Below are 12,540 nucleotides of genomic sequence, written 5' to 3' on the forward strand. Positions count from 1 at the left end.
ATTTTTATGAGCAAGGAATACATCCACATCAATTAATAATGTTGACATTAGGGGACGTGTTAATTAATCGCTAAGATCTAAGTAAAAAGTTAATCAAACAGAGTAGGGAAATGGAAAGTAAAAACTTTTGAGAGTTTCTCAAGCTAATTCAAAGAGCACACTTTAAACATAAGAAATGGCAAAAGCTGGTGATCACAGTATAAGGAAAAATTCAAAGTATCTCTGCTAAACTTATGTCATGGGACTTTCCACAGTGAATCTTGTCTTAGCAATTACATTTCCTTCAAACCATTACAAAAATTTGACACTTGGGAACCCTAGTTATTAAGGAGTTCTGTATGTTAATTCTCTTCAGAAAACAATTGTTGAAAATAAAATAAAAGTTGAAAACGATCAGTTACATAATCAATGTCTGGGTTTATTTAAAGTCTAGAAGTGGTCACTCCCATATGAATATCTGTTTTGTGTGCATATGTGTGTGTGTGTGCATACATTTATCACACAGAATTATTCTTGCAAATCCAGTCTTGTAGGTAATTAGGTAATGTTCTGGGGTGTGCTTGAGTGCTAAGACTGAAGTTGAATTTTCTAAATCAGGAAGCAACTTTCTATTGTGTAATCTGCTAAAAGAACACTGCCTACATTTCTCTGGTCTTCCTCCCAACGTACGAAACTGCAGTAGTTTCTTTTACCAAGGATACCCAGAAATAAACTTGAGACAGGCAGTGCACCAGTTTACAATATACTAAACGACAATACGCTGGTATACAAAAAAAAGTACCAGATGCACATCTGTTCAGAATTCACTAGGCATTAAATAATTTCCATGTATCAACTCATATTCAAAGATTTGCCAAAAAAAAAATCTTGCAGGGCTCTTCAGGGAAAATGCAGCTCGGGGTGACTGGCTGAAGTTTCGCAAAAACTGAATGTAGGCGGAAAGTTAAGAAAAATCTCCAATGTGTATCATTCTTTTCACCAAAGTTAAGTTTTCAAGTTTTCACTCAAAGCTTTATTAATATGTGTGAAAAGTACCATGTAGTATGGTGTGTCATTACCGTGACATGGAGTGCTGGGTCGAGAGTCGAGAAAATGTTATAGAACTAACGAACAGTTAATAGACCCCCTGGTGAGTCCACTCATCCGATTTGAGCATGTAGATTAATTAACGGGTGGCAGGGATGAACAAGGATATTACATTGCTCTAAATAACAGCAATCTTATCACAAACCATTCACCTCTCATTTAGAACACCTAGAAAGTTTTACAAAATCTGGTTTTCATCAGTGTATTGTCAGTTCAATCTTTTACTTGGTCCAGTTCTTCCTTCCTCATCTCATATATAAGACTCTGAGGGATAAATGGACATATTTTTTAAAGATACTCTGGGAAATTTATCAGTGTTGGATATAAGCTCAATGAAGACCTAACGGACTACAAATCACGAACAGTAAATGGGGGTACAGGTTAACAAATTTCCTATGAAAATTGGCTGATGTCATATGTCAGAAATATAGTTTTTCAGAACTCATGGATATTCTTATTTCTTGTTTCTCTTCAATTAGCTTCCAAAGGAAGCAAAATATCAAAAGGAAAAATTAAACAGGTGGGGATACATTAAAAACTAGAACACAGAGTGAAAAGACAACTTGACAGCTAGCTCCTATGTCGTGGTATGTTAGATACCCTATTTGCTAACCTAAGACAGTACAGGATGACTTGGGAAGGTGATCCTGTCGATTGTGCAGAGGAAACAACTCTGATACTGTTTATGTTTGTAATGTGCTCCTGTTTGAGTAAAAAGGTGGAACAATTTGCCAAATACTACACTCCCAGGTCTTAGTTGTTTGGGGAAGGTCCTGGGTCCACATAAGGCCTTCTGTTCCCTTTAATGCCTCGCCCTACTTCAAGGCTACCATTAGGCAGAGGCCCATGCTAGTATAAGGTCAGTTTAATCTACACCAACCAGATAAAACCAAGATAATCGTTACTTTAACTTTCGTACCTGAACTGCTGAACAGATTAATTCCTATGCAGAACACTTCCAAAACCTTAGGTGTTTTTACACCTACACACAACGAACATCAAACACTTCCGTGCAATTTATAGTATTCACTTTATCTTGCACATACTTTTGTCCATTTCACTCACTCCAGTTATCCATCACTTCCTAGAATTCCCTTTCCTCCCTCTCAACGCCTCTGAATTACCCACTTTCTTTCTCAGACCTCTCACTCTAGGATACTGTGGGACCTCACCACTGGTGACTTTATTCAAATTATCCAAGAATCTGATATTCCAAGCTGTTTATTTTTTAAGCTACTATAAATATTTTAGTTCATTAAGAATTTACTGGACCTCACTAACATTTTTTGAATTCTAGGTAATTTTGAAAACGCAGACACAGAACTATAAAACAAAGTGTTGGTGGTTGTCTAAATTCCATAATAAAGTAACTGCAGTCCCTTGTATCAAATCAAGTGACCTGTTGGCAATGAACACTTTAAAACTGTACTAAACAAGAACATTTCCTGGCATCTTTAAGCAACTCACTGACAAAAGCAGTCGACAGGTTACCAAAATTGGTAGCGAAATTCAAACCAAGCATGTCTGTAGCATGACCATGGGTACGCCTGACTAAATCTGCGTCAACATTAGCTACTTGGTGCAATGTTAGTTCGCAAGATGTTAAAAGAAGCCAGGAAATGTTCTAGATGGATGTCACCTTCAGATCTCCAAAGAAACCTCCTGGGGAATTAGGGGGATCTCATTCTCATGGATTTCACACAACCACCACTGATTCATCAGGTAGTTTTTCTAACTTGAATCAAATTTGGGGAAAACGAGACAAGTGGTCTGAAACACTCAAATAATGCCAGGTTAAATGGTTTGAATAGAGTACCTGGATACAATTGATTGAAATGTCTTTTGAACTGTGCCCTTTATTCAGTATCAAGTTCAAACATAATACTAATTACCAACAATAAAGTAGTTTAAAATGATCTGATACAAAAAAAAAAAAAAAGTCAACTCACCCTACAGAAGTATCCATGTTTTAGTCTAAAAATGATCTCTCAGTAACAGAAGGTTATACCCACAGCTGTTAACAAAATTGATAAAAATGAGAGAGATTTTAGTCTTCCACCAAATACAAAACAATCCTGAAAACTCTGAATAAGAAAATTTGGGCTGCAAGCAAAAAGCTCAATGCAAAAACACAAGGAATTGAATAATAAGTATCAGCAAAATGGTTAGTGTTTGGAAAGTTTGATAATAAACAGAAGTGAACAGCAGAAGTTGTCCAGTTTTTAGTACCTGCATGACCAAGGCAAAAAACAAAGTTATTCTATAGTTCCTAAATGAAATGGATGAATAGCGGGGCAAAACTAATGATGAAGAAGAGAGCGGCAGTACTCGTGGTACAGAAGTGATGTTAATATTAGACTGAATGACCTCCAAGCAACTAGCAGCCAAAAAAATTGTCCTTGGGAATATACAAATCCTTGAAAGGCTGAATAGAAATCAGAGGCCAGTAATCATCAGTCTGAACTGTTTGGAAGAAAAACGCTAACAAGTCTGTGTCCCCATCGACTTTATTAGTGGTCTCCTGTGGACATGCACAGAATAAAATACAATCACACGCCATTAATAACAGTATATTCCATCTTCTCTAGAAGCAAGGACGACAGCAACGATTCGAACATGCACGCTGATTAACTCGAATTACAAGACCACCAAGAATTGCAAGGGTTATAGAGATTTTTACAAGCAAATGGTGCTTTCGGCTGCAAGAAATGTTTGGTCTAAGGTCATTCCTCTGGTGTTATATTTAGTTCCAGAAATGCTCTACCAATATCACTGGAAACTAAGAATCCATCAAAACCAACAGCCAGAATTGTCACAGCAAAGGGCTTGAAACATGAAATCTACCAAGGGACCTTGCAGAAGAACTAACTGATGACCTGCATGACATCTCGAAAGATGCTCCAAAAGATGACTTACTGACCCCATTCTTTTGTTTTTTAACACTAGCTCAAAGTCAGGTCTTTTCATTTCATCATGTCTGTCTTGACCAAAAAATAATTTCTCAGATTCTTCATTCTCAACGAAACTTTAGCTATAGTCAAGTTACTTAGATTTAAACAGTTTTCATGTAATAGTTATTCCCACTGCAGTATTTTGATCTGAGATCATTTCAGCTTTTGTGTATACTAGAGTAATATGATTGCTGAATCGTTTGGAGAAGGCAATGTCATGCAGACTTTGCACTAGCCTGGTGGGATGTTTATAGCAGTTTTGGTACGGCAAAACCATCACTTTTGCTTTAAATCCAGGCAGTCAGTTTCCTCTAAATAATGGCATGGCTGTTACTTTTGCATTTATATTGAAGGCATATGAATTTTGAACACCAAAGTGGTTCTTTGGGAAATTTTCCACAGACAAAGTATGGGTAACATTTAGCATAGTACTAATTCCGCAGAAATATTAGTCCTGAAGATTTAGCAGACAGTTCTCTGATGGGATCATTTGAAAACACTGGATGGTTCTTTATGATGGCCATTTACCGTTTATCTTCAGCAAGCACAATGAACACCATCTGTTCTTACCAAGAAAGGGATCAACCGATCCTAATGGGTGGCATTAGAGAATTTTGAAACAGTCTTTGATAGAGTTCAAAGGTACAAAGGCAGCGAGAAAAGCTCATCTTAGATTAGCCTAGTAAGGAAATTTTATGTCTCCATGATCTATTAACACACTTCCATTGAATCACTCCTCTTTGAAAAGGAGGCTGAGTGAAGCTCTAGACATTTCAGCAACACCTACAAAATCGAATAACTGTTCCTAACTAGCACTGAGGAGGGAAGAGAGGATGTCCCTAGTTCATTAACAAAAGAAATTTGGGCAAATTGGGGAAGTGCAAAGTTTTGTTGAAAAATAGCACCCTGACAAAGCTGTGACAACCCACGCTATAAACCTGCTGAATGACAATTATACTTCTCACTTTAGGAAAAATTTGAAATGCCGGAAAAAACAATCAACACTGGATAGGTTTCTACAGAAAGAAACAGCGAATCTCAAGAAGAAAGCAGCAGAAGAAAACATAAAAGAAAAAACTTCCAGCAAAGTTTCCGGTAATTTTTATGGAGGGGAGGGGGGGGGGGGCTCCCCTTCTCTTCATCTGTCTAACCATCTAACACACATGCCAGCAACTCTCCCACTTAAATTTGTTTTGTTTAAAGACAGATTGGTTAGAATGGATTAGGGCCATTAACTGAGGCCTAACTGCAATCTGATAGATAAAATTAAAGATAATGCTGACCAAAATCCTTAGCTGATTTGTTTCCAAAACTTGACATTCGCTATTGGTCGAAATTTGGACAAACATTAAGAAATGTTGACCTTCATTCTAGATCAATGGGTTACACTAGCATAATTAATTTGAAGACAAGACAGAATTATTTCAATGTGTGCTGCATTTTTTTAAATGAACAATGCCACAATCCTATGATGGATTGGATCTTGGGAACATCTTGTAGCAATCTACAATTTCCAATCCAGACACAATCTATTTCTACAACTCGCATGACAAAACTTGTAATTCCTACAATTATCCTGTCTCATACAGTTACCAGTACTTCTTGTTGGACTGGTCACACTTTTTAAATAATGCCATCTAGGATACTATTGAACCATGACACCCACATCCCATTAAGTTATCTGTAACAAAGATTCCCTTATTTCTTTCTTTTAATATTAATTTTCATTTGCTTAAATATATTAAATTTGACATTATTGCTGCATCACCAGATATAGCAGTAGTCCTGAAGATGGAGCAACCATCTGACATTTGCAAAACTAATGTTTTCAAGGTCATTAATGCAAAGTGCAAATGATTTAGGGAACTCAAACCAAAAATGATTTCCCATCATTCAACCTAATCACGGATTGAGGGAATCAACTTACCTTGAAATAACTGTTGAAGAATAATGAATACATGGTAACAAAATTAAAAATCACATGAAAGATGTAAAAATAAAAGGGGAGGTGTCCTCTATATTACCACTTAATGTAGAGGGTTATACCAATGGGGTCCACCCTAAACTATGCTTGATAATTCTTAAAAAAGTTGAGAATTGAAACATTCATCCATTTTCTACATTCTTGTTACTCTAAACTGAAGGGAGGTATACAGCAATTGCTTTTTAGCTTTGCTACGTCACTGCCTATATACAGGCAGGCCCTGGTTATCGGCTGCCCCGGTTATCGGCGATCTGGTTTTACAGCGCTCGTCTAGTGACAACAATAACTGGACTCTCGGCGCTGATGTGCACCAATCTCCTGTTATCGGCGCCGATCGCTGGTAATCAGCGCTGATAAGTGCCGTTATCACCGATTTTCGGTTATTGGTGATTTTTGGTTATCGTCACGCCATCAGAGACGGAACCCCCACCGATAACCGGGGACTGCTTGTATAGGAGATACAGAACAAGAAGTCTCGTTGAAGCCGTATACTGCGCCTACGTTCAAAAGAGTGTGAGACTAGTGTAGTGAAACTGATCCTAATAGTGTCCAGTGTTATTGCAAAGAAAATACCAAGACACAGGGCACAAGCCTTCCAATAATGTACTGTGCAGGTGCAAGAAATGTGGTGACAGACTGACAAACAGTGCCAAGTTATATAAAGTGCTTGTGTACCCAGGACTATGATACTGAAACTGAGTCACATCTGAACAAAACAAAACTATTAGAAAATAAAAGGATAAACATGCAAGGAAATCAAGTCACCCCAAAAAATACCCCTACATACCAAATTTTAAAAGTAAAGTAATTTTTGTTTTTCCTGGGTATATGAACGGTAGCTTTCACGGTTGGAGTTTCTCGTACAAGGTGCGCCCAGACTGTCTCTACCTAAATCCCACTGGGTAGGCTTTCGTCACCTCGTGACCTGAGACAGCCTACCTCATCCATTGAGTGTACCAGGAGTCACCCTCCACAGTAGCAGGGATTGGAACTAAAAGATGTGGTGAGGGAGGGTTAGTTCATTTATAAAAGCTATGGTTTGTATACCTATGAAAAATACAAATTTTTTAAAAACTTGGTACTTGTTCTTATCGGGGTACAAACACATGCTTCAATAAACGGAGCCTCACCCTCTTGTGGGAGGCTAATCTTCCTGCTATGGGGATTAACTGAAGGGTGTTCCCTCACTGCCTCCCACAGAAGGGGTTTCAACTCAAAACTCTAGGGGAGGCAGAGGAGGATCTCAACTGCTTCTTGTTTCCCTTGCCTCCACCACCCTTGCTCTCACTCCCAGGGGGAGGGGGGGTTGTGGGTTTGCCTGTTTTCCCCCTTCTACTGAAGGTGGGAGGGGGATGACGGGAAGCTGGGGGAGGTTATGCGACCCAACTGCCTGCCTAGAGCCTGACCTTGCTTCATCACGATGGAGAATACTCTCTTCACCACGTTTTCAGCCATGGCCTCTGCAAAGAAACCTAGCGGAGGAGTATGATCAACTGATGAGGCCCCAGGAGAAGGTGGAATGTAAGGAGGTATGGGCGAAGGGCTGAGTGTTGCCTCTCTCAATGATGTACTTCCCTCAAGTTCCTTACACCTCTTCCTGTAGATTCCATTGCGGCACCAGCCACCCTTCACACTCTGAACATGTTCTTGGGCACTCTCTCTCTCTCGACAGGAGGCACAGACGCAATGCGGGGCATAAACTTGCTGCAAGGCTTGTCTTTGCCGACACAACAAGGCAAGTCCTGCTTTTCGTCAAGGGTAGCCATTTCAAAGAGAAAGGGGACACACATCATGAACAAAGCAAACACAACACACACAACACTAGGCTCCTTAGAAAACTCTGAATATGTAACACTGAGCTACTAAGCAATCACGCAAAACTGGAATGAGCAATGACCTTGCAACTACTGCACAAATAAAAATCTCAGCATCACAATGGGAGAACACTGTGACACCCAACACTGAGCACAGCTGGGAACAAAGGATGAGGTAGGCTGTCTCTGGTCACAAGGTACCTAAGCCTACTTGATGGGATTTTGTTTTTCTAGTCAGTTGCAGCTGAAGGGCACCTTGCACGAGAAACTCCATTCATGAGAGCGTAGGTCCGTACCCCCGTAGAAACAAGTAGTGTGTATTTACACGCACAGATGAGATCTCTTTAGTAAATTTTGCATCAGCAGCGGGTGATAAATGAAATGCTTTATGCAAGGACCTTGCACGGGGCGAAACAGAAGCCTAATGGAAAAATACCTCGTCACGAAGCTCATAAGCCACTACATTTGGCATTAAAAGACTGAAGAAACGTTTGTGTATTAAAGCACTGTGAGCTCAGAGTAAAACGTCACAAACACTTTAAAAGCAGCAAACACTTCATCAGGTCACAAACTAGTCATATTCCCAAGTGCAAGATGAGACGGAGTGAAACTCGAAGCATGAGAAAGGAAATGAAAATCTGTCCACGTTCAAAGTGTTCTCTTTAAAAAAAAAAAAAAGAAAAAAAGATGCCTATTCTGTTGACCTGTTAAATGAGGATTGTTACGAGAGGGATTCAAAATGCCGCATAACGGGCACTGGAAATCGAAGGGGGTTTTGGTGTCTCAAAACTATTTAGTGCTGAATTAGTTTTTCTGAAAGGCAAGGACAACCCCTCTTTCTAAGTTTCCAGATCCAATATACAGTATATGGCATTTCGAACCTAAGCAGAGCAAGAAAAAAGGGGGAAGCATTACCTTAAAAGTGTACTCTACCTGACTGACTTCCACGGGTTCCTGTAACAAAAGCCAAGGAATATAAATACACGAGAGATAGAAGTGTAAGAAATGAGGTGGATTCCTTTACATTCTAAATACTGGAAAGTTTCTACCTGGAGATCTCATCCTTTGGAGCCAATGGATATTTCCACGGGAAATTAGTTCGTATGTATTAATTGGGTATTTTCGAAAACAGGCAACTGAAATTAATGTGAAAGATTCATCAATGACTGTTACATGCTGGGAAATATTTTAAGTGGAATTGTATTTATACCCATGGCTTACAGAACTATAATTATAACAAAGTCGGTGCTCATATAGTATGCGGAGTAATTTTTTCTAGCTTATTCTGGCTTGCACGTGCACTGGTATATACCCAGAGCCTACTGTAGATAAAAGTTGAAAGAGGAAATTTCATACAACTTTCAGGTAAATACTGTAATATAATAAATTGCTACGTAAAAAATTTCAGTCTACGTCACGAAGCCAATCTCTTAAAAATTAAAATGGAAGATCAATGCAAAGAACCTCAATCGCAGCATAAAAATGAAAAAACAAAACCTTCGTCTTCTATTACAGAGTTAAAACCTTCATATAGCACTGATTCTGAAAACCTTATTAACATTTTTCCCTCTGTTCAACCAGAAATGAACACTGCAAAAGGCACCTCCTTGTTACAAACAAATGGAATTTTCATACTTGATATGGTGATGGTTTCAGATGTACATGAAAAATTCTCATGTTCCATAATGCAAACCTATATTACTTATGCTCGAGGTATTGTCAAATCAAGCTCTCTAGTGCCAAAATTTGTACCTGAGGCCAAGATGTTGTCTTGACAAATACATGCAAAATTGAATTTGTAAATATTTTGACAGCATGAATACTCTGAATTCAATTTATCCACCAAACTTAGCTACTTAGCACTCAGTTTGATAATATGATAGTACATGGTGACAGATAATATACTCATATGGAACAACTGTTCAGAGGAAAAGAGCAGTTAGCCCGCACATTGAAAAATAATTTTCTAATTCACCTTTTAGATGAGACCTGTCCCATAAAGTCCAATGATTGCATGGGCCACAGTGGCTATACTAACTGCAAATAACGGTACTCCTTATGCCAACAGGAATGTCAAATACTTGATGGTTGGTCTTTTCTGGAGAATACACACTGTAAATGTCTCAAATGGAACAAATATGAAGGAATCTGAAGTTCCATTGAGATAAGGCCACATTTATCAGACTGCTCTTGCTTTTTACTCCCTATCAGATAAATTCCTCTATCCATTAATGTTGAACTTCTTACCTAACACTCCAGCCCACTGTCTATCTGTTTCCATTCCAAAAAAATGGGAGTTGTTCCCCATCTTCTCAACTAGACTAGATTTTTCCTAGCTGGTTTGTAAGTAGTGATGACACTCCATCAGTCTGCAGAAGTGTGTGAAGCTATTTTGCTGTTTCTCTTTACCATGTCCTAAACACCTCTGTTGTATTTTGCAGAATTCATGCAACTCACTGTATGGAAAAGTGTACCCTTTCTCCACCTACTTGGGCGGCCTGGATCGGTGCTAGATTATTACTAGAAGGCAATGGAACTCCTTTACCCATGAAGCATTCAAGGCTGTAGTCCTGCATTCTCTTGCCTAGGGGAGTCATGTAGTATTTCTTTATTATATTTTACTTGGTAAAACAAGTTGCAGTAATGCATCCACCAATGCGGTGATTACTGTGATTTTATCCAGACTTAAGCTGTTTTTATGCACTTGAGATAAAGGCACGCAATATAAGTTCTCGTGGCCGATCATCTACCGTAATTGGAATCCAAGTTTAGTGCTGAATATTTTCCAGCAGACTCATGGTTTCATATACAGGCTAATCAAGAGCTTCTGTGTGTTTTAGTCTTGATTGTTCATCTATGATTCGTTCTAATGCGATATACCGATATAAAGTATGAACTTAGACTGGCTGCTGTACTAGAGGCTCGGGCAGGCTAAGGTACTATATATACTTGGCTTTTCCTTCCTGTGACATCATTTTCATCAATGGGGCCTCTTTTATGTCACTGTTATGCTCACGGCCTCCATCTCTGCTGAGATTAACATTATTTCTGTAAATTTTCGTTGCATAGATCTTGATTGCATCCTTATCCAGGCCACGCCTTGCTTTCCAATGCTGTGTTTTGGGACACAGGAGAAGGGATATTGTCTAGACACACCAGTTTTAAAAGGAGGTCCTGGTGCACAAAAAGACTTAATGATACATCGACTGGTAATACCATAATGAATGTCCTCTTTAGCAAAGATCAACTTTAGTAATCTTTGTAGCTGTGAAACATTATTTAGTAATTTCTGATCAATGCGAATGCCTCTGACGAGGAAAAATGAACTTGGCACCAGTTCTTGATAACAGAAAACACTGACAGTCCAGCACTTTTAAATGCTGATGACTTCTTTTTGAGGAGTAAGACAATCAGAAACTAAGTGTATTTTGAACATAAACGTATGAAGGGAGGTTATACTTGAACTTCCTGTTTAATATCTGATGCACCTAATTGGCAAGACATATTCAAATGAGTATATAAACAAAAGTGTGACTAGCATTTGGGTACAAAGCTGCAAGTATTAAAATCAAAACTATGAGAATCAAAACAGAACTATGGTTCTTATAAGAGGTGTCTAATTATCGCCTGAATCACCTTTGTGAACTGGACATCTCTCAAGTGGGTTTGCTAAACCCATAAGGATTAAGTCTAAGTATTCTACAAAGGAGCTAGATGAGTCCTTAACATCCAGACTTCTGTACTTCGGTTTCAAGGTGATGAATCGAGTTCATAATTACAGGAACATTGTAACTACCATTTCCACAAATTTTGTTACAGGAAAAAATGTCATCAAAACTGAGCAGTGTAAGTACCATTCATAATTCTCCCGAGATATATCATACGCTCTGCTAATAATTTTCCAACTACCTGTGGCCTCCAGACTGAAATTACTTTCTGTAAGTTACAGAAGGCATGCATTCACTATCTTGATGAGATCATTAAACTGGACTGACTGTAATTATGGAGTTATATTGAAAACCACTTTGAAATGGAATGATCTTCCACATACAGAATCAACTAAGTGACATCACCACCTCATTTCTCAGCAAAAGAATAAAAGACATTACAGTACAGCATTTGTTTGAAAAATGGCAAGAAAATCTCAAAAGGAAATTGAACTTCAGCAAGCTTACCAATCAAAGAGTTAACGTAAAGTCTCCAACTTGCAATAGTGACTACACTCTTCTTTCCCTTGATCAACATATTTTTCCTATGGCAAATTGGATATTTCTAAGGCTCAGTAAGTATAACGATGCAAAAACCAAAGATTTCATAAATTTTTTTTTCTAAAGAGAACAAGCATGGCCACGTACGCAAAGCATGCAGAAAACTATTGAGAATTTCAAATGTTTTTTTTTGGCATACCATGCATTTCCATGTAAGAATCATGGGAATCTTATAAAATGTTAGTAAAACCTTTTAAAAAGAGGACATCATAACAAATTACTGTTAATAAGAAACATTCTACAGTAACGGACAACGATAATCGACAGGACTGAAACATTTAGCATTAGCAGGGGAAACTAAAGAAACTGTCATACTCGAGGAGTGTGGCAATCGGACGCTAATGAGACTGAAAAGATCACAGGCTACAACAACACATAAGCCACCACCTAAGAAAGGTAAGGGAATAGTACCATGTCCCTAAGAAACCTCAACCTTA

At 38.4% G+C, this 12,540-nt stretch overlaps 1 protein-coding gene across 23 annotated transcripts in view; it reads right to left on the reverse strand.

Moving 5' to 3' along the window:
- LOC136830021 (glutamate-gated chloride channel-like) overlaps positions 1-12,540 on the reverse strand; it is a 376,171-nt gene that overhangs the window by 9,870 nt on the left and 353,761 nt on the right. For 15 of the 23 annotated variants that reach the window (XM_067089219.1, XM_067089220.1, XM_067089213.1 and 12 more), the window contains one exon: positions 8,751-8,789. The exons of 3 other annotated variants lie outside the window; for them this stretch is intronic. In XM_067089219.1, coding sequence (XP_066945320.1) covers positions 8,751-8,789 — 39 coding nt within the window. Of the gene's footprint in view, positions 1-3,035; positions 3,101-8,750; positions 8,790-12,540 lie in introns of all 23 variants that reach the window. 5 more of the 23 variants (XM_067089229.1, XM_067089223.1, XM_067089230.1 and 2 more) reach the window with 2 other exon arrangements.

This window comes from Macrobrachium rosenbergii, chromosome 45 (assembly GCF_040412425.1).
Source record: "Macrobrachium rosenbergii isolate ZJJX-2024 chromosome 45, ASM4041242v1, whole genome shotgun sequence".
NCBI lineage: Eukaryota > Metazoa > Arthropoda > Malacostraca > Decapoda > Palaemonidae > Macrobrachium > Macrobrachium rosenbergii.